Below are 27,989 nucleotides of genomic sequence, written 5' to 3' on the forward strand. Positions count from 1 at the left end.
ACTGCACTATACTATACTATAAGCTCAAGCTCCATCCATCCATGCTTCCCTTCCCACATTGCTACATTGCCACACACACACTTAAACACTTCATTTGGTTTGGATAAGTAACAAATTTAAATATAAGGCATGTTAAAGAAGGAAATGAATGTATAAGTGAATAATTTTTCATTTTGGAGGATTATGAGGAATAAGTTATAATGTGTTAATTAGTATCCTACTTCACGAGTAATCCGTACCTTCAACTTGGTCAAATTTTTTTCATTTCTTCTTTAAATATGTTTTAATTATATTCAATCCAATACTAGACACCAAACGAGCCCATTTACTTATCACTTACAAGTTACCACAAATTATTGATTGCGCCTATTTATGTCTCAGCTGCCAGATTTAATAATGTAGCTAGGTACGCATCCTCTTTTATCTTGCATGGCATTCCCTTTTCTTATTTTAACCCAGATAGCTAGCTAGCTTTCACTTGCCCAACAGATTTGATATCCAATCCCATTATACTCTCCACTGTCCAATCATATTCTATATATATAATTTATTTTGTTCTATATGTGATGCTCCTGCGTACACATGTCAATTCTGTGTGCATGTGATTTGTCTTTTTGGGCTGTCGGATATGTATATGTTAAAATGAGAATGCACCGATACCTTTACTTTACGTGCTGCCAAATTTACCGTGTATAGAGCTAAGCTTGCTTATTTGGAATCTTCCTTCCTTCCTCCTGCCTCCTGCCTTCTGCCTCCTGCCACCTACTATTTATTAATGAATTCAATTGGATTGAATAGTTTCCGGGTCCATATCTGAGTCCATGTCCTGCATGCTGGGCAATTAAGCTGCTGCTGCTGCTGCTGCTGCTGCTGTTGGGGGAAAAAAGAAATACGCAGCTTTGAGTTTCACCCCCAAGTTGCTCTATATATGTATTTATATTCAAGATATATACATATACATACACATACACATAAGCCCTTCCTTTCTCATTATGAGGGAATGACTCAATTCTCGAGTGCACTCACTACTGCACTGCACCCTCTCTCTCTCGGATTTCAAACCCATATATCATATTCATATAATTGTTTCATTATTCATTTTTATCTTTTTGTTGGTTACAGGCCCTACTTCTCTGCAATCTCTAGCTACTATATGTACTGTATGCATATGGATATACTGAATGAAAATGAAATGTATGCATTCACATGCAAAATACCAGTATTCTATATCAAAATGTAAATAGGAAGACGCGAGTCAAATCAAACCTCTCTCACTCTCTCTTTTTTTTCTTTCTGAAATTCAACAATACGATGATGGTCTAGGATTTAGGAAGATAACTCCAATAACTGTAAAGGGTCTAAATAATGTGTTGTCATCTCTACTCACAGGAAAAGAGAAAAAAGAAAGTCTCCGTTGGGGCTTTTGACCCCTTCACACTAGAAAATAAACATAAAAACGAATGATTGGTCAAGGCATCTGCTGTTAGTTTAGTTTGCACTATTATCAGGTTAACAGTACGTAAATCGCCCAGGAGCAGCAGCAGCAGCTACGAATGTTTAACAAGTATTCTTGTCGAACATGTTGACATTTTGGTAGGGCAAATATAATATAATTAGTGTTACAGAAAGCCAGGTTCTGGGCCTCCGAGGATTTAATTAATTGCTTTTACAAGCTCAAATTCTTAAGCTAGAGCCCGTTTAGGCTTTACATATGTGGCCTTTATTGATCGCACTTCTCAGCCCAATCAAGATTAGGATTAATAATTACTAGCCTCTCTACACGTGCTTCCGCGCCTGTGAGAGACTTTTTTTATAAAAAATTTTAAATTTATTTTAGAATTTAAAAAGATAATTGGTAACTGTGTTCCATAAAAAGAGGATTCATTATCTAATTTTTCTTTTAATTTTAAATTTTTTTAATATAAAAATTGTGAATTTATCATATTATCCTCATTTAATTAATAATTTTAATTCTTAATGTTTGCGTGACATTTTATGGTATTTTGAATGTTTCACCATTCTCTGCCTTTTGCTTTATATATACTAGCCTCTCCGCACGCGCTTCCGCGCTTGCGAGAGGCTTTTTTTAAAAAAAATAAATTTTATTTTAAAATTAAAAAAGATAATGGGTAGTTGTGTTCCATAAAAATAGATCATTATCTTATTTTTCTTTTAATTTTATTTTATTTTAATATGAAAAAGTGTGAATTTACCATATTATCCTCATTTAATTAATAATTTCAATTCTTAATGTTTGCATTAACCAAGGGCATTTTCTGGTATTTTGAATGTTTCACCATTCTCTGCCTTTTGCTTTATATATACAGATAATATATATAGATAATATTATTAATATGTACACCAACTAGCCTTTCATAATAATTCTTTTATATGCCAACAAGGTCTAACCCAATGAAATAAGGCCTTGACTTATAGATAAGAAAGCTCAAGTTCAAGCCCCCATGACATCTTTAGTTGTAAGCGTGTGTGTTAGAAACCCCCTCTCCTATAATTTAGACTATCGCTTACAGTAAAAATAATAATAATGCTTTATATATGTTCCACACTAGTTGAGAAACGATGAATAATGAGACCAACAATGATATAGTTGTCATTGTCAAGCCTTTCCTAAGAAAAGAGAGATGAAGGGAAGCCCAACAACTGGTATAATGGACTCTTTTTGGCAAAGATGGCCCAATAAGAAGTCATTCTATAGTGAGAGCCTTATATATAGCCCTTAGGTGATGTTTTATCTCTTAATTGTTGGATCATACTAATCAATCTCCCCTATCTTGTAGTTTAGACTATCATTTACAGTCTATAATAATAATAATAATGCTTTATATATGTTCCACACTAGTCGAGGAACGATGAATGAGACCAACAATGATACAATTGTCATTGTCAAGCCATTCTCGAGAAAAGAGAGATGAAGGGAAGCCCAACAACTGGTCTAATGGACTTTTCTTGCAAAGATGCCCCAATAATGAGTCATTCTATAATGAGGGCCTTATATATAGCCTTTAGGTGAGGTTTTATCTCTTAACTATTGAATCAGGCTAACCAATTTGATCAAACGGCTAACCAATTTTATAAATCCCTAATTATAGAATTCTTGGCCCAATAAGTAGTAGGAAGGCCAATTCATCTACCAACAAATGAAGCCCCATTACATAACTCAAAACTTCAAAAGATAGTGTTCGTGTGAAAATCAGAGTCAAAATCAAAGTCAAACATATGAAAATGAAAACAACAGAGGAAACGCCATTTTGGGTTGATGCTAGTAGGTGACGATGTGATGGGGGTAATGAGCAAAAAGCATATCTTATTTATAACATAAAATATATTTGCCTTGTGAAATTAAGAAAATGATCATGGCCCTGTTAAGCCGGCGATACTGAATGAAACAACCCCAAATGGCAACCATTCACGTTCCAAAATTAACAAACCAACCCCCCACTCTCCATCACCTACTCAATCACAACCGTTGGATCATCCCCCTTCCCTCGGTATAAATAACTACCACTACCCCTTCCCTCCAAAAATAACGTTACCCTTTCCTTTGAAAGAGTCGCTGGTAGTTATATTATAAATCCGCATCTTCCCCATTTTGCCCCTGTACCATAAGCCAAAATGAGAGAGATTCTGCACATCCAGGGAGGGCAATGTGGGAACCAAATAGGATCCAAGTTCTGGGAGGTTGTGTGCGACGAGCACGGCATAGACCCCACCGGCCAGTACACCGGGAACACCGATATTCAGTTAGAGAGGGTCAATGTTTATTACAACGAAGCCAGCGGCGGCCGTTACGTGCCCCGTGCGGTGCTCATGGACCTTGAGCCGGGCACCATGGACAGCATCCGGGCCGGACCCTATGGCCAGATTTTCCGGCCCGATAACTTTGTCTTCGGGCAGTCGGGTGCCGGCAACAATTGGGCCAAAGGCCATTACACCGAAGGCGCTGAGCTCATTGATTCGGTGCTCGATGTTGTTAGGAAAGAAGCTGAGAGCTGTGACTGCTTGCAAGGTATAGTTTGAATTCAAGTTTTTAAAAATTATTTCAAATGATAAAAATTGTATGATTTAATCTGATTTATTTACTTGGTCAGAATTCCAGTGGGGGAAAGGAATGAATTTGATTCTCACATTTTATATGAAATGAAACCAGTTTGGTTTCTGATTTATTTTCATGCTTCACATACTTACATAACAGGGCAGTTTCTGTAAAGGAAACCAGTTTGGTTTCTGATTTATTTTCATGCTTCACATACTTTCATAACAGGGCAGTTTCTGTAAATGAAACCAGTTTGGTTTCTGATTAATTGGATGGTAATATGATTAGTGCTTCACATCACCAACAAGATTTATGTAATCTTCCTCAGCAAGTTGACAAGCTAGGTGGCATTGTTAAGATTGACCATAAACCAGTTATAATCAAAAGGACTGTTTATTTAATTTTCTTATTCAGATGAAAGAGACACATCTCATTTTTCAAGGATGGATTTTTAATTTTTGTCCAGGCATGACATAGTACAAATTCAAAGACAATCTTGATTTTTCAGGGAAGAAATAGAAATAGCATTATAGCTAGATTGGATTTGGTTTCTGAGATGCTAAACTCATTGTAGTGTTTCAATTAAGTCACTGAGATGTGAGTGAGATTTTAGCCTTTTTAACTCGTTGATGCAGGATTTCAAGTATGTCACTCACTAGGAGGTGGAACTGGGTCTGGAATGGGAACTCTGCTCATATCAAAGATCAGAGAAGAATTCCCAGACCGAATGATGCTCACCTTCTCTGTGTTTCCGTCTCCAAAGGTTTCAGACACTGTTGTGGAGCCTTATAATGCCACCCTTTCTGTTCACCAACTGGTTGAGAATGCGGATGAGTGTATGGTCCTTGACAATGAAGCTCTCTATGATATCTGCTTCAGGACACTCAAGCTCACCACCCCAAGCTGTAAGTTGATTGCACCTTTCACATTTCAAATTCTGCAATGTAATGCTTTTGAAGTAATTGCAGCATAATTACCATCATTCTAATGCTTTCTTTTTATTATTATAAAGATTGCGGCCACGTTTGATCAAATGTTTTCTTATGAAATTGAAAGAGAAATGGCCTAATTTGGGGTTGCTAGTTCCTAAATACTAAAATGTATTTCTTGTTGTGTGTTTCAGTTGGGGATTTGAATCATCTGATTTCGGGAACTATGAGCGGTGTCACTTGCTGTCTGCGATTCCCTGGTCAGCTGAACTCAGACCTCCGAAAGCTAGCGGTGAACTTAATCCCATTCCCTCGACTACACTTCTTCATGGTGGGATTTGCACCTCTGACATCTCGAGGATCACAGCAGTACTCTGCTCTAAGCGTCCCTGAACTGACACAACAAATGTGGGATTCCAAGAACATGATGTGTGCTGCTGATCCACGCCATGGCCGTTACCTTACAGCATCCGCCATGTTCAGAGGTAAAATGAGCACCAAAGAAGTCGATGAACAGATGATGAATGTGCAGAACAAGAACTCCTCCTACTTTGTTGAGTGGATTCCGAATAATGTCAAGTCCAGTGTTTGTGACATCCCACCAAAAGGTCTTATCATGTCTTCGACTTTCGTTGGGAATTCCACTTCCATACAAGAGATGTTCAGGAGAGTAAGTGAACAGTTCACGGCTATGTTCAGGAGGAAGGCCTTCTTGCACTGGTATACTGGAGAAGGAATGGATGAGATGGAGTTTACGGAGGCGGAGAGTAACATGAATGATCTTGTTGCAGAATACCAACAATACCAAGATGCCACGGTTGAAGAAGATGTTGAATATGAAGACGAGGAAGCGATTGGGACTGCTCCTGAAAACTGAAGGTGTTGGACTAATTTGCTGTTTCGTATGATACAAGCAATAATTAGGTGATAAAGGTGTTCATTTTGCATACTGTTATTATCTATGAGTGCAATAGTTGGTTTAAGTGTGCAATGCACTGCGACTCTGGTGAATTTGGTTTTCCTTTATATATATACGAAGCCCTGCTTGCTTGTAATAAAATTTAACTGCCTTTTATTTTGACTCTTTGCTTGAGTTTCTCTGGATTTTTAAACTGTAACTTTGTTATTTCTTCTCTTCTTGACTTGAGAAACATTTGCAAGAGGAAATGTTCACAGACAGAGAGAATTATAGCAAAACAACAATAATAATGGATAGAAATATCGATATTTTAGTTTCACGTGATCTATGAAGTGAAGACTTTGGACCACCGTCCACTACAAATCAAAATCCCATGTGCCACACGTTTGGAATTCTCTCCTGGATAGAAATATCGTTCTTTGTCCGGATCCAACTTTCCACTCTGAACCTCCACTCGTTTGAAATGCCATTTAATTATATATCTCTGAAAATGCCACTTTCTGCTTCCATGGCCTTAATTCAATCTACGAAAACAGAGAGAGATCTTGCTCCTTCTCCTCTTCCATTTCCATGGCTTGAATTTAAGAGATTTATTTGAGTCCTTTAGCTCATACATGGCCTGCACATCATCAACAATATGCAGGACAACAACTGACTCTGCTTCGAAAATTTCAAGCTACTATAGCAACACCTCCATGCTCCTCTTCTCCTCCACCATTTCCAGCAAACGTCAGCGTTTCATCACTTGTTCATTAGACCCCATCTCAACTTCATCAACAACATCTTCTTCTTCTTCTTCTGGCTGTTCTTGGTCTTCAACATCTCAGAAAGGTAACATAACAAACAAAAAATCTCTTGAAATACAAAGAACCAAGGATGGGACTTTCTCAGTTATACATAGTGATGATCGCAAACCATCTGATCAAAAGAAGATCAAGAATAGCAACAAGGACGAGACTAAGAAATCAGGTCCAAGAAAGCGACGACCTTTGTGGCAAAAGGTTTTCTTTGCATCCAAGAAGATGAGGAGTATAATCTTGCTCAATTTCATCACAATTGTCTATGGTATGTATCTTTTCCATGAGCAATTTGTCTTGTTACAAACTTCCAAGATATGAAAAGCAACTTTACCTGCTAAAAGCATTATATAGTAATGGGTTCCTTTTAATGTAGCTAATTGGTTTGATTCAACAAATGCAGTACAACTTAGTGATATCATGTAACAAAAATCTATCAAATGCCTGTTTGATAACGTTGTCAAATGTTGTTGTAATTTAACATGTTGAAATTCTAAAGCCACAAATTTCTGAGGTATATGCTGATTCAAACTGCAGCAAGTGACATTCCAGTTATCAAAGAAGTTGAAGCTATTATGGACCCAGCGGCCTTCTCAGCAGTGCGATTTGTCATGTCAGCCATCCCATTTCTGCCATTTGTGTTCCGATCACGAGATGATGTCCAGACCCGCAATGCAGGGATGGAGTTGGGGTTCTGGATCAGTCTAGGGTACCTTCTTGAGGCACTTGGATTGCTTACATCTGATGCCAGTCGTGCATCGTTTATTTCTCTGTTCACAGTAAGCTCAAACTTTGTAGACCACAAGTACTCTTCTTTCTTCAATACATATATACACATCTCATATGATTTTACTCAATAACTTTCATAATTCTCTTTGCATGCTGCATGGAAAAAAATTGTGAAAATTTTGTTAGATCAATAATTTCATGATTCTCTTGCTAACTTGAACAGGTTATTGTGGTACCTTTGCTTGATGGCATGCTGGGAGCAATCATACCCACTCGTACTTGGTTTGGAGTTCTCATGTCTGCTCTTGGGGTTGCTATGCTGGAATGCAGTGGATCACCTCCAAACGTAAGAACGTTCTTGATGCTTTCGCGTTGAGAATGTTGTAGAAAAAGCTGATGTCATGTTGTGAAAAATGGGACAACATATATGACAATATAGCTCTTTGGAAACTAATCATAATTCTACTTTCCTTTTCAGGTGGGTGATCTTTTGAACTTCCTGAGTGCAATATTTTTTGGAATTCACATGCTTCGAACAGAGCATATTTCAAGAAGCACAAAGAAGGAAAACTTCTTAGCAATTCTTGGATATGAGGTATGCAGGTCATCATGCCTGCCTCATTTTCTTCTTCACATAGCTTTCTAAGTTTTTCACTTGAACAATTCCGTGGTTTATTCAGGTTTGTGTTGTTGCTCTCTTATCCACAATCTGGGTTTTCATTAGAGGGTGGTTAGATGGTGCCTGCTATTCCAACCAATCATCATGGATATGGACATGGACAGAGCTATGGGACTGGATTGTTGCATTTCCATGGATACCTGCACTTTATACTGGTGCATTTTCAACTGGGTTATGCTTATGGATTGAGGTATAGTTCCTCAGGTCACACTCTACTATTTTTAAACAAACTGAAGGATACTTCTAATATCCACTGCGCACTGATTTGCATGCCCTGTCCTGCTGATTAGTTCATCCCACAATATATGTGCTCTATAAATCATCAATTATTCAGAACTTACTAGGGCATGTTCAACCTGTAAAAATTTGTTCATCGCTGCAGATTGCAGCTATGCGTGATGTTTCAGCGACAGAAACAGCCATAATTTACGGGATGGAGCCACTGTGGGGTGCCGGTTTCGCATGGTTTCTACTTGGTGAAAGGTGGGGTACACTTGGATGGATAGGGGCTACTCTTGTGCTTGGTAACTAATTTATCCTTCTTGCTGTTGTGATCTCTTCTTGTTTCTTAGATCTCAAGTCAAATTGGTCTCTGGAATTGGTGGTATCATTTGACCACTATTTTATTTTATGATTATAGGTGGAAGCTTAGTGGTGCAGATATTTGGGTCCTCACCTCCCCAAGAATTTACAGTGGCTGAAGATGGTAATGAGAAAGGTGATCTCCGACGACTTCCCATGGAGCATAAATTACAAAATGGTCTCTCTACTTCCCCGATTGTTGTCAGATCCAAAAAGGATGTTTCAGATTTTTTTAAATGATCCCTCCTCCTCTTTTGTTTCAACTTCATATATATATATACATATGTATATACCTACAAGCTTGAAATTAGCCAACAAATAATGGATAGAGAAAAATTATCAATGATTTTACATCTTGATTACCATCTCCATGAACCAATAATTATCTTTTCTCTTCAAAAGGTTTTGAGACTTCCCGCGATCAAAAGAAGGAAGAAAAGGATAACACATGAGACCAATGTAGGGAAGTTTTGTATCTCACGTTGGAGTTTTAAAGATGAGAGACACTTATGACAACCATTAAACAAATACAAACACTCCAATTCCATTAAAAATGGGCAAAAATTGGAAGACAAAATCCTGGATGAATGCATCCTTGTCCTTCTCAACAGCATCCAGTTCCCGCTGCAAAACTTTTTTGAACTAAAGGCACCAGAAAACAATTTGGTTTCAGATCAGGAACAAAACAGTAAACATTTATTCCGATCCTTCTACAAGTGCTTGAAGTCTCATCAGTGATTACTATAGGACAGGTTGGTAATTTCTATTTATAATGGATCACTATAATTGGTAATACGTGCTATGTCTCTGAGTTGCTGTTCTGTTTGGGACAGGTTGGGCTTTACAAGGCTTGCAGTTGCAGTTGGGTATGAAATTACATGCTCCGCTAGGTTTTGATGGCAGACTAGAATAGAATACTATGCTTAATTATGCTACACATAGTTGATCAAACTGCAGGCAAGTTGGGGAGGGGAGAGGACTTGAAATCAGTTATTCCTTGGCTTGTTCTTGAGAAATCATTGCTTCACTTTCCTCCATGCCCTTCTCTTGTCACAAACCCCATAGAAGCTGCCCTTGGAGGCCTTGTGCTCAGCTTTTTGTCGTCGGTGGTGGCCATACAAGACTGCTGCGGGCACAAAATTCTCTGGGTGTATTTAAAGCGTATAGCCGAGCGGCTATACATTTTAAATATATCCTAATATTTAAATCGTATAGCCGAGCGGATATACTGTTTAAATGTATTTTAATATTTACACGTATAGCCGTGCGGCTATACTATTTAAATATATTCTAATATTTAAATTGTATAGCCGAGCGGCTATACAGTTTAAATATATTTTAATATTTAAATAGTATAGCCGGGCAGCTATACCGTTTAAATATATTTGAATATTTAAATAGTATAGCCACCCGGCTATATGTTTTAAATATATTCTAATATTTAACAAGTATAGCCGCACGGCGACACCTTTTAAATATATTCGAATATTTAAATAGTATAGCCGCACGGTTATACGGTTTAAATATATTTTAATATTTAAATAGTATAGCAGCCGGTCTATACTATATTTGTATATTTAACAAGTATAGCCGCTCGGCTGTACCGTTTAAATATATTCTAATATTTAAATATATATATATATATATTCAAATAGAATTAGCGCTCAAATAAACCCAAAAATTAGAAATTAAAAATTAAAAGGCTTATTATCACAAAACGTCATTAAGGTTTACGAACTCATCATCCTACTAAATTTAGTCTCGTGTTTGTTTCATCTAATCCTAGTCTTAAAAGGGATTGCTAATATCGGACCCACCAAAAAGACCTCCTTAGGAGGGGACTAATAAACCCATGTGAAAAGGGAAGATGCCAATTTGGCATTGCTGTGCTGTGAAAATAATCGCTATCAGATTTGCTGTGAGAGAAATCAGCTGTGAGAGAAAGCAGTTTGGCGTTTGGTAAACTTTTTGTTACAAGTGCTGTTTGTACAATAATCAGTTTCTGAGTGTTTGGTAAATTTTTTTGTAAAAATGCTGTGAGCTATGTATAATGACTAAAAAGGACATTATTCTATGGTGTTTGTGACCAAAGATAAGCTTTTTGGAGGTGAATGAAAGTTTAGTGGATCAGTCACTTGAGAAAATATCTACACAATTTTAGAGTTGCATGTCGGTTGCCATCACTATAGCATATTCCTAACTCCAAATGTAACTCATCTATCAATATATATGGGTCTCTTTGGTAACTTTTTTTTGTTAGAGAATGATTTACAGGATCAGACAGCACCAGAAGTACAAAGGAGTAACAAATGACTGAAGTTGGTAAACAGATGGCAGACAAAGTTTTCTTATCATTGTAATGAAAAACAAAAACTGGCAAATTAGGTAATTAGTTTTTAAGCATTACATTTGGGTTTTCTTTCAACGATATGATCAGATTTGGGCACATCAGTAAGCTATTATATAACGTATAGGGAAAATGGAAGTGTGCCATGTTAAATTGGGCACATCTGTTGATGCTCAAAATGGTTGGGCCAAGATTGAGTCCAACTTAGTGATGAGGTGTGATGGATGATGAGTGAAGGTTTGGACCTTCTGCGTGTATGTGAGGACTTAGCCAGTTTATGAATATACAAAAGACAAGATATATGTGGTTCACCCTTAATGAATGGGCTACGTCCACAGAGAAGATGTTCTCATTATGATATTGTTTACATTTGTACAAGGGGATTAGACCCAAAGATAAATGGAAGAAGGCCTAGGGTCTAAGGTACAAAGTTTGGAGTCTGGAGCCCAGGGGTCAAGTCCCCGGGTCTGGAGACCCAGGACTCGAAGGCCAGACTAACAGGAGAGTCCTGAAGAGGGAGCCCAGCTCAGTTTCCAATCCCCTCTTAAGTGGAGAGTGGTATGCTTTTATAGGTGAGAGGGAGTCTTCACTTCTTGTAGATTTCCGATGTGGGACTCCTCTTGCTTTGCTTAGAGTTTCTTCTAGTTGCTTGGTCAGTTATGGTGTCAACAGTAGTCCCCCAAGTTCGCGAGTAAGAAGGTACTTCTTGCTTGGGGATTTGTAATCTTAAGTGCACTGGCCGAGCAACACCGTAGTTTGTCTTCCAAGTCGTATAGTGCACTATCCCCAGTCCCCCAAGTCCCCGGGTAAGAAGAACTTTGGAGGGAGAGAAGTTGCAACAAAAAACCAAAGTGGTTTGGAGGGAGAGAAGGTTTTTTTTTTTTTTTTTTTTTTGGGCTAGGTCAGCCAAAAATTGGCAAGTCCCCATTTTACCTTCTGCATGCTTCCTGGTAGGCATTTTCACTTCCCAAATTCCTTCTGCATGTTGCCTACCGTTCGGCAGGTGCAATTTTTTTTTTTTTTTTTTGGTGGCTAGGTCAGCCAAATAGCTAGCCAAGTGGGCAATTTCACTTCCCAAATTCCTTCTGCATGTTGCCTACCGTTCGGCAGGTGCAAATTTTTTTTTTTTTATTTTTTATTTTTATTATTATTTTTTTTTTGTGGCTAGGTCAGCCAAGTAGCTAGCCAAGTGGGCATTTTCACTTCCCAAATTCCTTCTGCATGTTGCCTACCGTTCGGCAGGTGCAATTTTTTTTATTTTGGTGGCTAGGTCAGCCAAATAGCTAGCCAAGTGGGCAATTTCACTTCCCAAATTCCTTCTGCATGTTGCCTACCGTTCGGCAGGTGCAATTTTTTTTTTTTTTTTTTTTTTTTTTTTTTTTTTTTTTTTTTGTGGCTAGGTCAGCCAAGTAGCTAGCCAAGTGGGCATTTTCACTTCCCAAATTCCTTCTGCATGTTGCCTACCGTTCGGCAGGTGCAAATTTTATTTTATTTTTTTTTATTATTTTTTTTTTTTGGTGGCTGGGTCAGCCATTTGCTTCGGTAAAGGAGCAAAGCTTGAGGGTTTAGCTTCCTTGCCGAACGGTAGGGAGCGTGGAGAGAAAAATAGAGTCCCACACGGGCTTGGCTTTTGAGGCTTCAGCATGGAATTGGGCCCAACATCAAGAGCTGGCCTCTTAATGTTTCAACAGGAGAGCCGGGCACTTTAGGAAGAGCCGGGTCATGTGGGTTTAGCCTGGGCATTTAGCAAGGGCTGGGCCGCAATGGTTTTGGCAAGGAGTCTAGTTATAGTTTGGGCTGGCATGAGTGTCCAGAGGCTGGGAGTTTTGGAATTTGGAAGGAGGCTAGGCTTCGCAAGGAGCTAAGCTGCATATTTGGTTAGGCCTGAGTGTTGGGCTAGGCGGGGGACCAAGGTGCCGATCAGTAAGGGCCATCTATGGCTTTTATTGAGCCTGTTTTGCTCAAGATAGGGCTAGGCAAGGGCTAGGCCTAAGTACTCAGCTTGGCCTTAGGAGTTTGTTTTGGAGCTGAGCCTTCGGAAGGGGGCTAGGTCCCTTGGATACTGACATAATTTTGGAGTTGGGATGGCGAAGGCGATACAAAGCTTTGCATGTTGCAAGGTAATGTTCCTAGGCTCGGGGTGCCGAATGTGGGCTTAGGCATGGGGGGTGCTGAAGGCATGTTGCAAGAGATGGGTTTAGGCACGGGGGTGCCGAAGGCAAAGGGGATGCTAAAGGCACAAGGGTGCCGAAGGCAGAGTGGTTTGCCAAACGCACAAGCTCGCATGTCACAAGGCATTGTGCCTAGGCACGGGGGTGCCGAAGGTGAGCTTAGGCATGGGGGCGCCGAAGGTGAGCTTAGGCACGGGGGTGCCAAAGGTGGGCTTAGGCACGGGGGTGCCAAAGGTGGGCTTAGGCACGGGGGTGCCAAAGGTGGGCTTAGGCACGGGGGTGCCAAAGGTGGGCTTAGGCAAAGGGGTGCCGAAGGTGAAGCTAGGCACGAGGGTGCCGAAGGCAAATGAGATGCCAAAGGTGACACAAAGCTTGCATGTGGCAAGGCAATGTGCCTAGGCACGGGGGTGCCGAAGGTGAGCTTAGGCATGGGGGTGCCGAAGGTGAGCTTAGGCAAGGGGGCGCCGAGGGTGAGCTTAGGCACAGGGGTGCCAAAGGTGGGCTTAGGCAAAGGGGTGCCGAAGGTGAGCTTAGGCATGGGGGCGCCGAGGGTGAGCTTAGGCACAGGGGTGCCAAAGGTGGGCTTAGGCAAAGGGGTGCCGAAGGTGAGCTTAGGCAAAGGGATGCCAAAGCTTGGATGTTGCAAAGCATGGAGGTGCCAAAGGTGGGCCTAGGCACGGGGGTGCCGAAGGCGAAACAAGCTTGCATGTGGCAAGGGGAAGAGCTAGGCACGAGGATGCCGAAGGCACAAGACTTGCATGTCGCAATATAAAATGCCGAAGGGCATAGGGTGCCGAAGGTGCCAAGCTTGCATGTCGCAAGAGGAAGTGGCTAGGCACGAGGGTGCCGAAGGCATGAGACTTGCTTGTCGCAATATAAAATGCCGAAGGGCACGGGGTGCCGAAGGTGCCAAGCTTGCATGTCGCAAGAGGAAGGGGCTAGGCATGAGGATGCCGAAGGCATAAGACTTGCGTGTCGCAATATAAAATGCCGGAGGGCATGGGGTGCCGAAGGTGCCAAGCTTGCATGTCGCAATAATGCCGGAGGGCATGGGGTGCCGAAGGTGCCAAGCTTGCATGTCGCAAGAGGAAGTAGCTGGGCACGGGGGTGCCGAAGGCATAAGACTTGCTTGTCGCAATATAAAATGCCGAAGGGCACGGGGTGCCGAAGGTGGGCTTAGGTAAGAAGATGCCTAAGGCGAAACAAGCTCGCATGTGGCAAGGCATGGAGGTGCCAAAGGTAGGCTTAGGCACGGGGGCGCCGAAGGTGAGCTCAGGTACGGGGGTACCGAAGGTGAGCTTGGGCACTAGGGTGCCGAAGGTGAGCTTGGGCACTAGGGTGCCGAAGGTGGGCTTAGGCACGGGGTGCCGGAGGTGAGCTTAGGCACGGGGTGCCGAAGGGGAGCTTAGGCACTGGGATACCAAATGTGAGCTTAGGCACGGGGGTGCCAAAGGTGGGCTTAGGCACGGGGGTGCCAAAGGTGAAGCTAGGCACGGGGGTGCCGAAGGTGAAGCTAGGCACGGGGGTGCCGAAGGTGAAGCTAGGCACGGGGGTGCCGAAGGCAAATGAGATGCCAAAGGTGACACAAAGCTTGCATGGGGCAAGGCAATGTGCCTGGGCACGAGGGTGCCGAAGAGAAGGAATGCATATGTGCAAATTTTATTATTATTTTAAGAAATTTGGGTACCTTGTGGATATTTGAGCTTGTGGCATGTCCTTGGAGCTGGGCCTTCAGAGCTTCGGCAAGGGCTTGTCCTTCGGCAGGAAGAATGAGGGGCTTGATCCCGCGAGTTTCCAAGTTCTTGGTAGGTGGGCCTCATGAGCTGGGCTTTGGCAAAGGCCTGGGGTTTGTGCTATGTGGAGCTGGGCTTCAGCGGGGGCTGGGGGCTTCCAGATTTGGAAAGGGTGTCTTGGGGGGCACTTTACGAGCTGGGTCCATGGGGGTCCGAGTGTTCGTTTAGTAGAAAGGCCAAGGTGGCGCGAAGGTGTGTTTGAAACTTCAGCAATGGAGTTTTATGCGATGTTGGGCTTGAGCAATGGCCTTGGGGCCGGGTTCCAAAGCTGGGCTTCGGCAAGCCTCCTTGACCCAGGTGGTGGCTAGGGTTTTGAGGGTAGATTCGGATTTTTAGAGGCTGGGTCCTTCCGTTTTTGAAACGTAGCTGGGGCCTTTTTGTAGCTGGGCCCTTGTGCTTTTATAGCTAGGGTTTTTATACCTTCGGTAAGGGAGTCCAAAGATTGGAGATAAGGGCCAGGGTTTGGGGAGAGGAGGTGCAAGTCCCCTATTAGCTTAAGACATGTCGTCACCTTTTAGCTTGAGGGGCTGGGTCAGCCAAAAATTGATAAGTCACTCCTTCACCTTCTGCATGCTCCCTGCCGTTCGGCAGGGAAGCTAGGCTCCAAAATATATTCGGAGCTGGGTCCGTAGTTCAGCTCGGAGGAGGTGCCGACCGGCAAGAGATATTCGAAGGTATTTTGGTGAGGGGCTGATCTGTCTTCGGCGAAGAGTGGGTCTAAGTGCCTAGTTTTTGCATCGAGTTGGAGCTGGGTCCGTGGTGTCGTTCATCATTTGTTCGTGGAGGGGGGTTCATCCAATCTAGGACCGTCTAGGGTCTGGGTCCTTGACTGACGGCAAGGAAGTGATTGGAGCCTTTCGATCCTTCTGAAGTCTGGGCAAAGTTTTTAGCTGGTCCTTCAAGGCGTTCGCGATATCTCTTGGCTTCAATTGGTGCCGTGAGGTTTCAACTGCTTTTGCCAGAGCTGGGGTGTCTTTGGCAAGAGCTTTTGAAAGATAGATAGATGGCTGCAAGGGTTTTTGCAAGGAGAAGACTCAAGTTCGTTCGGCAAGCTCCGACTGATAGACCTTCGGAGCTAAGGCTGGGGTCTCTTGTACTGTTGTAAGGAACCTGGGTCAGCCAAGCAAGGGTGTCGTGACCATGGCAAGGGTATGGTGGGGTGCCGAAGGCAGCGCACGCCGAATGATGGAGCTTGTGGGACAAGCTCAAGTCCCCATATTTTTACTCTTCAAAGAAGTGTCGGTCGGTACTTTGAACTGAGATGTTGGGTTGGCCCTGCAAGCCATGCAAAGTATAGCCACACTGATTGGCTTTTTCTTAAAATATCATCTTCTGCAATTTGTTGACCTGGCATTCAAGGTGGCTCCAGTAAGGCATTGCCTAACGGCAGCCTAGGTGATGTTGATTGTATGGGTGCCGAAGAGCACTGGAGAAGGGGAGAACGACAGAAGCCTTTTGTGTCAATTCCCACAGACGGCGCCAAACTGTTGATGCTCAAAATGGTTGGGCCAAGATTGAGTCCAACTTAGTGATGAGGTGTGATGGATGATGAGTGAAGGTTTGGACCTTCTGCGTGTATGTGAGGACTTAGCCAGTTTATGAATATACAAAAGACAAGATATATGTGGTTCACCCTCAATGAATGGGCTACGTCCACAGAGAAGATGTTCTCATTATGATATTGTTTACATTTGTACAAGGGGATTAGACCCAAAGATAAATGGAAGAAGGCCTAGGGTCTAAGGTACAAAGTTTGGAGTCTGGAGCCCAGGGGTCAAGTCCCCGGGTCTGGAGACCCAGGACTCGAAGGCCAGACTAACATGAGAGTCCTGAAGAGGGAGCCCAGCTCAGTTTCCAATCCCCTCTTAAGTGGAGAGTGGTATGCTTTTATAGGTGAGAGGGAGTCTTCACTTCTTGTAGATTTCCGATGTGGGACTCCTCTTGCTTTGCTTAGAGTTTCTTCTAGTTGCTTGGTCAGTTATGGTGTCAACAACATCAGTAAGCTATCGTTGAGATATGAACAGATTTGGCTGGAACCTGTAAAAGCCAACTAGTTCTAAAGTCACTGTTTCCTTTTCAAAGGACAAATGCTAACCTTGCAAAGTCAATCGATTCAATTAGTCTAATGCTAGATTGATAGACTCATTGCTGGAGCATTAAGTCCAAACAAAGCATGAACTATTGACCAGAAAAGGAAAAAAACAGGGTATGAACAAAACAACCATTTCTCTGTAACCAGATCGAAATATCAGAGTTTTTAGACCACCCATAATCCCTTGGATTCAACTCCAGCCTCCAGGGGCGTGACATTTTATATCTCTTTAATTATTTCGACACTTCACAATTATTTTTTGGAATTTCTGAAAAGAAAAATTAATCCCATTAAGTCTAGAACAAGTGAACCATCAATGCCCAGCTTGGTCAATTTGATGTGTCTTTGGAGCCCGAGCACAGAAGAAGCAGGCTTCAACATCACGAGCCCGAGCACAGAACAACACAACCATCGTATTACAGAAAACCAACAACAATAACAATTGATACTTTAAACCCTAAAACTTAAAGAGAAAGAAGGAAGAATGAAATTGAGAAGAAATAAACACAATATACCTCTTACTTGAGTCTTGTGGCTTCTTAGGAGTGCGCTTCAATTGATCAAACAAGAAAAAAAAATGGAGGAAGAATGGAAGAGAAGGAGAAGAGTGCCCTGCGGCGTGGGAAGGAGAAGACGCACAAGAAGAGGAGAGCGTGAAATCATATCGGGGTATTTTCGGAATTTTGTAATATTCATTAAACTCAGCGCCTCCTCAAATCTGATTATCGTATAATCAGAAATTGAAAGCAGCTCATTAGCTGCTTTCCTTTATTGCTTTCTCCCACATCAATTTTTAATAATAAGTGATTTTTTCATAGGTTACCAAACGGGCTGGGCTTCTTAAATTTTTTTAAAAATCACTTATCACTCCAAATAAGCAATGCCAAACGGGTACTAATTATTCCCATGTTCACAAATGTATAAGATGCATATATTCTATTGTAATAATAATATATATTATTATTATTATGGTTAATTACTGTAGACGTCCTTGAACTATGGCCCCAGTTGCAATTGGGTCCGTGAACTAATTTTTGTGGCAATAACATCTTTTAATTAGACAATTAGTTGCAATTAGGTCATACTGTCCAACTCTGTCAATTTATATGTCAAAATGAGGGGTAAAAGCGTCCTTTCGCTCTGTCTCTCCCTATCTCTTTCGCTATCTCTCCCTCTCTTTCACTCTGTCTCCAAACCATCGTCTACCGACCACCACCTAGCCATCGCCAAAAACCATCAAGGCACCCATGCCTACTTTTTCGCGAGTTCATAGCTTTGCCGACCAAACCCCTTCCTTGTTGCGAGTTCATAGACTGAGATAGAGAGTGACAGAGACAGACAAAGACAGAGAAAAAGAGAGGAGAGAGAGAGGTTCACAGAGAGACAGCCAAAACCTAGCCTTGACATAAATGACCTCTACCTTCCACTCTCGCCCAACCCCCAACTCCCTCCAAACCCGACACCCATTCCCACCCCAACCATAGATCCAGCCCCACCCCTTTGCCCCAGAAAATATAAAACCCAGCCCCACCCCAACACTAGCCAACCTCCCTCTCTCCAGATCCGACGAGCCCCACACTAGATTCGTCATCTTCGTCTTCGTTGCCAAGGCCACACCACCCTCTTCGTCAAGGCCACGCCATCGTCTTCGTCACCAAGTTCTTCGCCTGCCGTAACCCACATATCCATTCGCACCAAGTCTAGAGAGAGAGAGAGAGAGAGAGAGACGAAGGTGAAAAAAAAAAACTTAAAAATAAAAATCCCAATATGAGGTTTTTCAATTTGAAGAGCAGCGATGAGCCCATGACCCGGAGTAGCCGGAAGAAGCTGGCTAGACAAATTATTGGGTGGCAGCGGAGGCAGAATGTTGGGGATGAAAGTATAGGAGGCGTAGTTGTTGCGAAGCCTGGGCTGCTGCTGTTGCAGGTTGGGTTGGGATCTGGGTTTTGAGGGGGGTGGGATAAGGAGGGGGGAATGGGTTGTTGTGAGAGAGAGGGAGAGACAAAGCGAAAGAGAGAGGGACTTTTTTTTCTTTTTCTTTTTTCAGTTTTTTTCTTCTTCTTTTTTTCCAGTTTTTTTCTTCAGACTTGAAAGGACGTTTTTACCCCTCATTTTGATGGACAAATTGACAGAGTTGGACGACAGGACCTAATTGCAACTGATTGTCTAATTAAAGGATGTTATTGCCACAAAAATTAGTTCGCGGACCCAATTGTAACTGGGGCCATAGTTCACGGACGTCTACAGTAATTAACCCTTATTATTATTATATAACCATATATATTATATTATACATACATATACATATACATATACTATAATGTACATATATATACACATATATGTGTATATGTATATCGTATATGTATAATATATGTATATATGTATATATGTATATACACACATATATACATATATATATATATATATAATATATTACATATATACATGTATATTATTTTTATAATGTGTATGTGTATATTATAATAATAATAATAATAATAAACGTATACATATGTATATTATATGTATATATGCGTATATATATATATATATATATATATTAATATATATGTGTATACGTATATACATATATATATATATATAATATATATTTCAACAATATAGCTGTGCAGCTATACAGCGGTTTTTTTTTTTAAAAAAAAAATTAATCGTATAGCCAGGCGGCTATACTATTTAAAAATAAAAAGTTAAAAAAAACAATCGGCTGCCTATGGGCTAGGCCCTTTTTAAAAAAAAATTAATTGATAGTATAGCCGCGCGGCTATACTATTTAAAAATATTTAAAAAAAAAAATAATAATTGGCCGCCTAGGCGCTAGGCTGGCCCCTAGGAGCTAGGCGTGTGCTTTTAAAAAAAATTTAAAATAATATAGTCGCGCGGCTATACGCTTTAAATATAATATAATTAAAGCACTATATGAGGTCCTTTTAAATTATTTTTTTTCATAATTAAAATTTCTGGCTTTTACTCTGAATTTTGATATAAAACTAATCATGGTAGCAGGTGATTTGTATTTGGAAGGGTTATTCGTAACAATAGTCCCTCAATTATACCCGTAGTTACACTTCGGTCCCTCAATTCAATTATTAGTTGTAAGGGTCACTCAACTAGATGCTATGTTGCACCAGTAGTCCCTCCGTCAAACTCTGTTAAATTTTCTGTCAAAAGTGAGGGTAAGTTTGGAAATTCATCCACAACCCCTCCCTCTCCTCCACAACAATCCCTTTCTCTCTCTCTTTGAGCGAACTTAAAATTTGCAGCCCCATTGGTGTAGAACAAAAGAAACCCTCTGCACGCCTAGCGGCTAGGCGGCCTAAATTCATGATTAGCAGCTGTTGGTTGACGACATTCACAGCTGTGGAACTTAATTCACGATTTTGCCTCCGAGAAGTTGCACGAAGGTACAGTCCCGATACATAATCTGAGATCTACAGCAATGATTTTGTTCTTAATTTGATTAGGCTTTTCAATTGGGAGGAGAATGTGCAAATGGGTGCACCGTGCATCTCCAGATTTGCTTCTGTTTTTGCTGCCAATTTGGTGTGTAGACTTCCTTTATGAGAGAGAAAGTTATACCTGAGTTCGTTTGAGCAGAGTTTTGTTTCTTTTCGTCTTCTGTCAAAGTGCAGCAATAACACGTTTGTTATCTGGATATGCTCCGCCTCTTCTTTCTTCTGCCCCTCCTCTACTAATCTTTGTGAACATCATGTTAAGAAGCCCATCAACAATCTGATGGATAGGGAGTTCCATGAACAGGACCGTAGAGGGAAGAGGAGAAAGGCACCTAAACCACTGCAACATAAACAAGAAAACCCAGTCGTAGAGTTGACGCCGGCGCCATTTCAGGTGATGTGAAATTGACGGTGGTGGTTTATAAAAAACGAATAGAAAAATCAAAATATAAAAACAGAGAAATTGATGGATGTTTATGGTTGATGGTTTACAGTGAGTGCTGGGTTGGGGTGGGAGGAAGGATTGGGTGGCGAGTTTGGTATAAGGGAGGAGAAGCAATTGAGTTGTCTTTCTCTTTTCTTTTTTCTGCCCAGATTTTGGTACAAGAGAGGAGAAGCAAGGATTGGGTTGCGACAATGGAGGGTTGTGGATGAATTTCCGAATTTACCCTCATTTTTGACAGAAAATTTAACGGAGTTTGACGGAGGGACTACTGGTGCAACATAGCACCTAGTTGAGTGACCCATGCAACTAATAATTGAATTGAGCGACCAAAGTGTAACTACGGGTATAGTTGAGGGACCATTGCTGTGAATAACCCTATTTGGAATGATATTTGTTTTATGAAACGTTTTCAGTATTTTTGTCGGTTGAAGCTGTTACAGTAAGTAGCACCGATCAAAAGCATTGTTCAACTCTTTGTTGCCCTTGCACATGATGAATTAAGTAGGATGATGAGTTGGGTTGTCAAATGAGCTTAAGGCTTTTGATAATGTTATTGAATGATGAAATGAAGCCTAATTAAACTGAGATTGGGCAGTTTGATGCTTATGTGAATGTAGATCAGAGAAGGAGTCATTGAGGATGGGCACTTGCAATAATTTCATGATTCTCTTGCTAACTTGAACAGGTTATTGTGGTACCTTTGCTTGATGGCATGCTGGGAGCAATCATACCCTCTCGTACTTGGTTTGGAGTTCTCATGTCTGCTCTTGGGGTTGCTATGCTGGAATGCAGTGGATCACCTCCAAACACAAAAACATTCTTGATGCTTTTGCGTTGAGAATGTTGTAGAAAAATCTGATTTCATGTAGTGAAAAATGGGACAACATATATGACCATATAGCTCTTCGGCAACTAATGATAATTCTACTTTCCTTTTCAGGTTGGTGATCTTTTGAACTTCTTGAGTGCAATATTTTTTGGAATTCACATGCTTCGAACAGAGCATATTTCAAGAAGCACAAAGAAAGAAAGCTTCTTAGCAATTCTTGGATATGAGGTATGCAAGTCATCATGCCTGCCTCATTTTCTTATTCACATAGCTTTCTAAGTTGTGCACTTGATTAATTCTGTGGTTTATTCAGGTTTGCGTTGTTGCTCTCTTATCCAGAGTCTGGGTTTTCATTGGAGGGAGGTTAGATGGTGCCCGCTATTCGAACCAATCATCATGGTTATGGACATGGACAGAGTTATGGGACTGGATTGTTGCATTTCCATGGATACCTGCACTTTATACTGGTGCATTTTTCAACTGGGTTATGCTTATGGATTGAGGTATAGTTCCTCAGGTCACACTCTACTATTTTTGCACAAACTGAATTTAAGCACTATTTAGATACTTATAATATCCCCTGCACTGCCTGTCCTGCTGATTAGTTCATCCCACAAAATATGTGCCCTATAAATCATCAAGTATTCAGAACTTACCAGGGCATGTTCAACCTTAAAAAATTTGTTCGTCGCAGCAGATTGCACCGATGCGTGATGTTTCAGCGACAGAAACAGCCATAATTTATGGGATGGAGCCACTGTGGGGTGCCGGTTTCGCATGGTTTCTACTTGGTGAAAGGTGGGGTACACTTGGATGGATAGGGGCTGCTCTTGTGCTTGGTAACTAATTTCTCCTTGCTATTGTGATCTCTTCTTATTTCTTAGATCTCAAGTCATATTGGTCTCTGGAATTTGTGTTATCATTTGACCACTATTTTATTTTATGATTATAGGTGGAAGCTTAGGGGTGCAGATATTTGGGTCCTCACCTCCCCAAGAATTTACAGTGGCTGAAGATGGTAATGAGAAAGGTGATCTCCGACGACTTCCCACTGAGCATAAATTATAAAATGGTCTCTCAACTTCCCCGATTGTTGTCAGATCCAAAAAGGATGTCACAGATTTTTAAAAATCTATATGTATATAGCTACATTGAAATGCTTGAAATTAGCCAACTTATAGAGAAAAATTATCAATGATTTTACGTCTTGATTACCATCTCCAATGGAAACATTTCTGAAATGACATATATTTCAATCGCAACCATGAACCATCAATTATCTTTTCTCTTCAAAAGGTTTTGAGACTTCGCGTGATCAAAAGAAGGAAAAAAGGATAACACATGAGACCAATGTAGAGAAGTTTTGTATCCCACATTGGAGTTTTAAAGAAGAGAGACACTTATCACAACCATTAAACAAATACAAACACTCCAATTCCATTACAACTGGGCAAAAGTTGAAAGACGAAAGTCACACAATAGTTTTAATTAAAAACAGCGACATGGATTGAAATAGGACAGGCCAACAACAACAGACCATTATACTAAATCACAAACAATGTTCGTCCCAAAACACATATCTAAACAGTGCTTCATTTCTTCTTGGCAATGAAGAGGCCCCACTTCTGCTCTCCAGAGTCAGCCCTTATCAGCTTTGCCTTCCATCCACCAACTATATCATCATAATCCTCCTGTTTATATTTCAATCACAAAGAATCAGATGAATGAATGCATAGATTAATAGATATATCGACGAAAAAAGGATAGAAATGAGGAAGAAACGCACTTCCGAAAAGTCCTGGATGAATGCATCCTTGTCCTTCTCAACAGCATCCAGTTCCTGCTGCAAAACTTCTTTGAACTAAGGCGCCAGAAAACAATTTGGTTTCAGATCAGGAAAGCTCAAAACAGTAAACATTTTAAGGAAAAATTGCAAGATTAGCGTAGCTTTATGCAAACCTGATCAGTACGATCCTCAGCAATGACCTCGTCAAAACCAGCGTCCTTGAGCATCTGAGGTAGGTATGAACATACCAAGTGTTACTTTACGTCATGCGAAAATGAATAATAATGATCTTATAAGGCGGGCCAGCAAAACTGTAAACAACAAGACTTACCTGACCATATGCTTGTACATCATGGAGATCATATCCTCTTTGCTTAATATACTCAGCAAACTCTGCCGATGGAGTTCCAGCACTCCTACAGTAATCACTGATGAGAACTTTACCTCCTGGCTTCAACCACTTGTAGAAGGATCGGAATAATGCAGGTTTGTCCTGTAAATTTTTCAAATATCATCCAAGTCATAAATGACAGTTCCTTGAAACTTGACATATTAGTATAGTGTTGAGTTTGATCAGTATAGCAACAAGATATGTGGCTTCATTGTAAGTTCTTAGAATAATTAATCACAGAAGCATCCCAAGAAAACTTACTTGTATGTGTAAAATGGTGTCACGGCTGTATATCACATCAAAGGTGTCGTCAGGATATGTCTTTTTTGTGCAATCAGCAACTTCAAACTCGACAGCGCATTTGAGTCCAATGGCATGTTCAAGAGCAAAAGAAATCATATTTACGGAGAGGTCAATGCCGACAACCTCAACATCATAATTCGAGGCCATATAAAAGTCACCTCCCCCGATGCCACAGCCTACATCTAGAACTTTCTGGCCAGGCTTAAGATCCAACTTTGCCACAAATTCTTTAGTTGTTTCTGCTCAAAAGAGAAGGGTTCACTCAGAAACGGGGGGGACATCATCTACCTTATGTTATGCTTATAATCCACAAATAATAGTTCTTGCATACTTACAGGACATTACCATAAAACTAACCAAACTTAAGAAAGATAAAATCATATAAACTGAACACTTATGATAAAACCATATATTTCTTTCTAGTATCTGCTTGTTCATTATTTCAGTTCCTACTCCAAACTAATAAACAAAATTCCGATGCTGTATGCTACTATGGCACACCAGCTGAGTACTGTTCTCCAAACAAGTGCTTATAGCTACCAACCAGATGAACAGTTACAGCACAAAACTTGGTCATAAAAAAGGGAACAGGAAAATAAATAATCAGCTAACTATCTATTACCGATCCCTCCTGTGCTCACAAAACCTTGTCCAAAGACACGCTCATATCGTAATATGCCATTACTTTTGTACTGAACATTATCTAAGAACTGCTGGAAACCTCTATCATCCTGTGAAGCGACTTTCTGCCATAACCAGCAAATCTGTATTAACCGAGCATCTTGTCAGTCTGCCAGTTCAACTGCAAGAAAAGAAAACTACTAAATCAACTTCTGCTAGTTTTGTACCTGATTTTGATTTTTTTTGTTCCGAACATAAGCTCCAATACATTTGCAACCAACAAGAGAGAGTTCAAAGAAATTCCCAGAATCATCACTCATGTGGCATTCTTTAAAAACCTGCAGTAAATGTAAATCAGAAGTAAATGTCTGTTGACCGGAGTTACAATGTCATGAGTTAAATCGATCATAAAATTTTCTGAAACTGACATAGCCCAGCATAAAGATAACCAAAAAAATTTAGCCACAACAGTAGGAAACTTCAGTTATGAGGAATAATTCGGAAGTATTTCTACTTTTCGAACGTAAACTCCTATAAATCAGAACATTTTCCAAGCTCTCATTACAATGCGGGCAAATGAAGCTCCTAGCAAGTAAATTCGACTCTGTCAACTCATCAAATTCTTATCACATACACTTTATAGGAAAGAGCCTAAATTAGAACACCCATCTTAAAGTGGGCGCATATTACTGCACAAATGGAATAATCTCCCAGCAACTAGAATGAATTGAGACCACTGAAAATCTCTTCATGAATTTAGTGAACAAAATTGAGCACCTCCATAGGACATCTTGAACAAAGTAGTAAAGAAGGCAAACCTTGGTATAAAATCTGGGTTCCCGGTAATGGGTTGGGTTGGATTTTCTTTTAGAGTCTCCAGATTGGTGGAAACAAGATTCTCTGAAAAAGATATATCCACCGACCTTCAACCATCCCATCATCCTTTCTACCAAATTTTCCACCTGCAACATGGAAAAGATTTCAATTAGAATCAGGAAAAAAATGACAGATAAGCAGAGAAATTATCTAATGATCCTAAAACCTGCAGAAACACTAAAAGAACAAGATGTGACCTCTAGCATAATCTGTAAATCACATCGAATAGTACCCGTGCAAATATGATGAAATGAGTCAGAGATTTGTATACTGCACTAACAGTCAAGTACCACACATAAAACTGGAAGCCCTAAAGATGGGAATTAGTACATAAATACATAGCTAATAAGAGGCCAAATGCACATATAAATGGAACATGGACACTAAAACCGTCGACTGTATTAAGAGTGAATGGAAATGGTAGCACAGTTTCATAACTCTTTGAGTTCGTCACTGCACAACACCACAGTATACTCATGGAAGCAAAAGAAGGAAGACCACAACAGGAAGTAAAGCACTAACTGTTCAATTAACGAAAGGGAAGACCATGTGACGAAGACAAATTACCTCCTTATCTGATAAATACATAAGAAGCCAATTTGAGAATATCAAATCCACTGATTCTTCAGAAATCTTCAGATCAGGAGATGTAACATCAGCACACATGAACTTGACGTTCTTATGGTGGCCATTAGTGCTTTCATTCTGAAAGTAGCATATCAGCACTATTAATAAACAAATAGCAGTCTCGCTTTCACTTTGAGATGCAAACCAAAACATTGATCTTGGCGTTACCTTCTTTATCACACTGTCAATGAAGTCCAATGCGACAAGCTGACCAGCCTTTTGAGCTAACTCTCCAGTGAAACGACCAATCCCAGCTCCCAGTTCCAAAACAGATTTACCCTCATATGGAGGGAGCATAGAAAGCACCTGATATGATCCAGTTAAATCAAGTCCTCGACATGGGATATTGACCAAATGAAAACATCATATAAAATACACCAAATTTATAAATTTGAAAAAGAAAACAAAATGATTAGAAAAGGAAGTGGATTTCTCATCCTCACATCATAGAAAGGCAAAAGGCTGAGAGAGTGCATATAACCTCAAAACATCATTGCTGAATAAACAACAAGCAAAAAGAAACATCAACGGAAAAATTATTCTGAATGCCAATAGCTTTCCACTCTCAGAAAGTTGTACTTTTTTCCCATTTACTGGTAACCACATATAGAGGAGGGGAATAAACTTGGGAGTTGTTGTCTACAAAGAAATGTGTGATAATCAAATGAATTATACCCGAGGTCATATTTGAGTCAAGGACCATAGTTTTCTTCTCATTTAGTTATCCAGTGAAGGGCTGAAAAGGCTCTGTTAGCTTCGGCATTGTAACCATGGGACTGATTCATGGGGAATGTTGTTAATGTTTCATTTCTCAAATAATCAGAGCACTGTTAAATTCATATCAGAGGGTTCTCAAATCAGTCTTCAGTTCAAAAATCAATTCCCATTTCGCTCAGGTTTTGTTCCATAGTTCAAACAGATTTTAGTAACGGTTAGAAACACAGAGTCCTCTGCAGCCAATACCTCACCAATTCAGCAGCATTGTCATTTTTCTATACAAAACATGTATGTTATATTATATATATGATATACATGGAGATATACCTCAGGTCGCTCTTCTTTGTCAAGATCAGAGGCTTTGGAGTCGAGCATCATGGCCTCAACGGTCAAATCTGCGGAGTGCTCCATCCAATAGTTCTTCTGAACGTCACGCTCTTGTCCTACACAAACCAATCTTAGATAAAACAACAACAACAGCAAAGGAAGACTCAGATCTGAATCACATACAGAATTAGCCTCAGGATTAAGTAAAAACAACGAAAATGCCCCCGTCATATTCATACCATTAGCAGCAGCCATTGTAGACCGAAATGGGGAGAGAGAGAGACTGAGCAGCTGAAAATTCGAATGAGAGAGAAAGAGAGAGTGAAATGTGAAGAAGAATAAATGGGGCTAGGAACCCTCAATAGCAATGCGTGATCTGGAAAAGCTCCTTGATCTTCGGTCGTGAGCTCTGCCTCTCTGCTGCATATAGCACTGTTGACTGCACCGCACCGTCTTGCCCGATTGCTAAGAATGACTACGATGAGAGTTTCACTCGTAT

General features: G+C 40.6%; 3 protein-coding genes and 1 pseudogene across 4 annotated transcripts; 3 read left to right on the top strand and 1 right to left on the bottom strand.

Annotated features, from left to right (window-relative positions):
• Positions 1-3,382: 3,382 nt before the first annotated feature.
• On the top strand, positions 3,383-6,076 carry LOC110747117 (tubulin beta-5 chain-like). The gene is made up of 3 exons (XM_021947325.2): positions 3,383-4,027; positions 4,690-4,959; positions 5,178-6,076. Exons 1-3 carry the CDS (start codon positions 3,634-3,636, stop codon positions 5,858-5,860), a joined length of 1,347 nt encoding a protein of 448 aa, XP_021803017.1. The 5' UTR covers positions 3,383-3,633; the 3' UTR covers positions 5,861-6,076.
• A 261-nt stretch (positions 6,077-6,337) lies between these two features.
• On the top strand, positions 6,338-9,054 carry LOC110747107 (uncharacterized). Its single transcript, XM_021947314.2, has 7 exons — positions 6,338-6,967; positions 7,237-7,478; positions 7,652-7,774; positions 7,907-8,023; positions 8,109-8,297; positions 8,490-8,631; positions 8,748-9,054. The coding sequence occupies exons 1-7, from the start codon at positions 6,517-6,519 to the stop codon at positions 8,927-8,929; spliced, it is 1,446 nt and encodes a 481-aa protein (XP_021803006.2). The 5' UTR covers positions 6,338-6,516; the 3' UTR covers positions 8,930-9,054.
• An 11,216-nt stretch (positions 9,055-20,270) lies between these two features.
• On the top strand, positions 20,271-23,528 carry LOC110745472 (uncharacterized; annotated as a pseudogene). The gene is made up of 6 exons (XR_015835929.1): positions 20,271-20,962; positions 21,699-21,821; positions 21,954-22,070; positions 22,156-22,345; positions 22,540-22,681; positions 22,795-23,528. The product of XR_015835929.1 is annotated as an uncharacterized LOC110745472 (transcript).
• LOC110745463 (phosphoethanolamine N-methyltransferase 1) lies at positions 23,255-27,969 on the bottom strand. The gene is made up of 12 exons (XM_088253258.1): positions 27,730-27,969; positions 27,491-27,606; positions 26,615-26,752; positions 26,387-26,524; positions 25,762-25,905; positions 25,171-25,281; positions 24,945-25,086; positions 24,281-24,561; positions 23,960-24,121; positions 23,802-23,855; positions 23,629-23,703; positions 23,255-23,533 (listed from the first exon to the last, which is right to left on the bottom strand). Exons 1-12 carry the CDS (start codon positions 27,743-27,745, stop codon positions 23,435-23,437), a joined length of 1,476 nt encoding a protein of 491 aa, XP_088109384.1. The 5' UTR covers positions 27,746-27,969; the 3' UTR covers positions 23,255-23,434.
• Positions 27,970-27,989: the final 20 nt, after the last annotated feature.

Source organism: Prunus avium, chromosome 5 (assembly GCF_965620075.1).
Source record: "Prunus avium chromosome 5, drPruAviu1.hap1.1, whole genome shotgun sequence".
Lineage (NCBI taxonomy): Eukaryota > Viridiplantae > Streptophyta > Magnoliopsida > Rosales > Rosaceae > Prunus > Prunus avium.

Coding starts and splice junctions, on each gene's coding strand:
- LOC110747117 (XM_021947325.2), top strand. CDS start 3,634: ATGAGAGAGATTCTGCACATCCAGGGAGGGCAATGTGGGAACCAAATA. Junction 4,028..4,689: donor GAGCTGTGACTGCTTGCAAG/GTATAGTTTGAA, acceptor TCGTTGATGCAG/GATTTCAAGTATGTCACTCA. Junction 4,960..5,177: donor CAAGCTCACCACCCCAAGCT/GTAAGTTGATTG, acceptor TGTGTGTTTCAG/TTGGGGATTTGAATCATCTG.
- LOC110747107 (XM_021947314.2), top strand. CDS start 6,517: ATGGCCTGCACATCATCAACAATATGCAGGACAACAACTGACTCTGCT. Junction 7,775..7,906: donor GCAGTGGATCACCTCCAAAC/GTAAGAACGTTC, acceptor TTTCCTTTTCAG/GTGGGTGATCTTTTGAACTT. Junction 8,298..8,489: donor GGTTATGCTTATGGATTGAG/GTATAGTTCCTC, acceptor TCATCGCTGCAG/ATTGCAGCTATGCGTGATGT.
- LOC110745463 (XM_088253258.1), bottom strand. Junction 24,562..24,944: donor TGTGAGCACAGGAGGGATCG/GTAATAGATAGT, acceptor TCTTTTGAGCAG/AAACAACTAAAGAATTTGTG. Junction 23,856..23,959: donor ATGTACAAGCATATGGTCAG/GTAAGTCTTGTT, acceptor TACCTACCTCAG/ATGCTCAAGGACGCTGGTTT.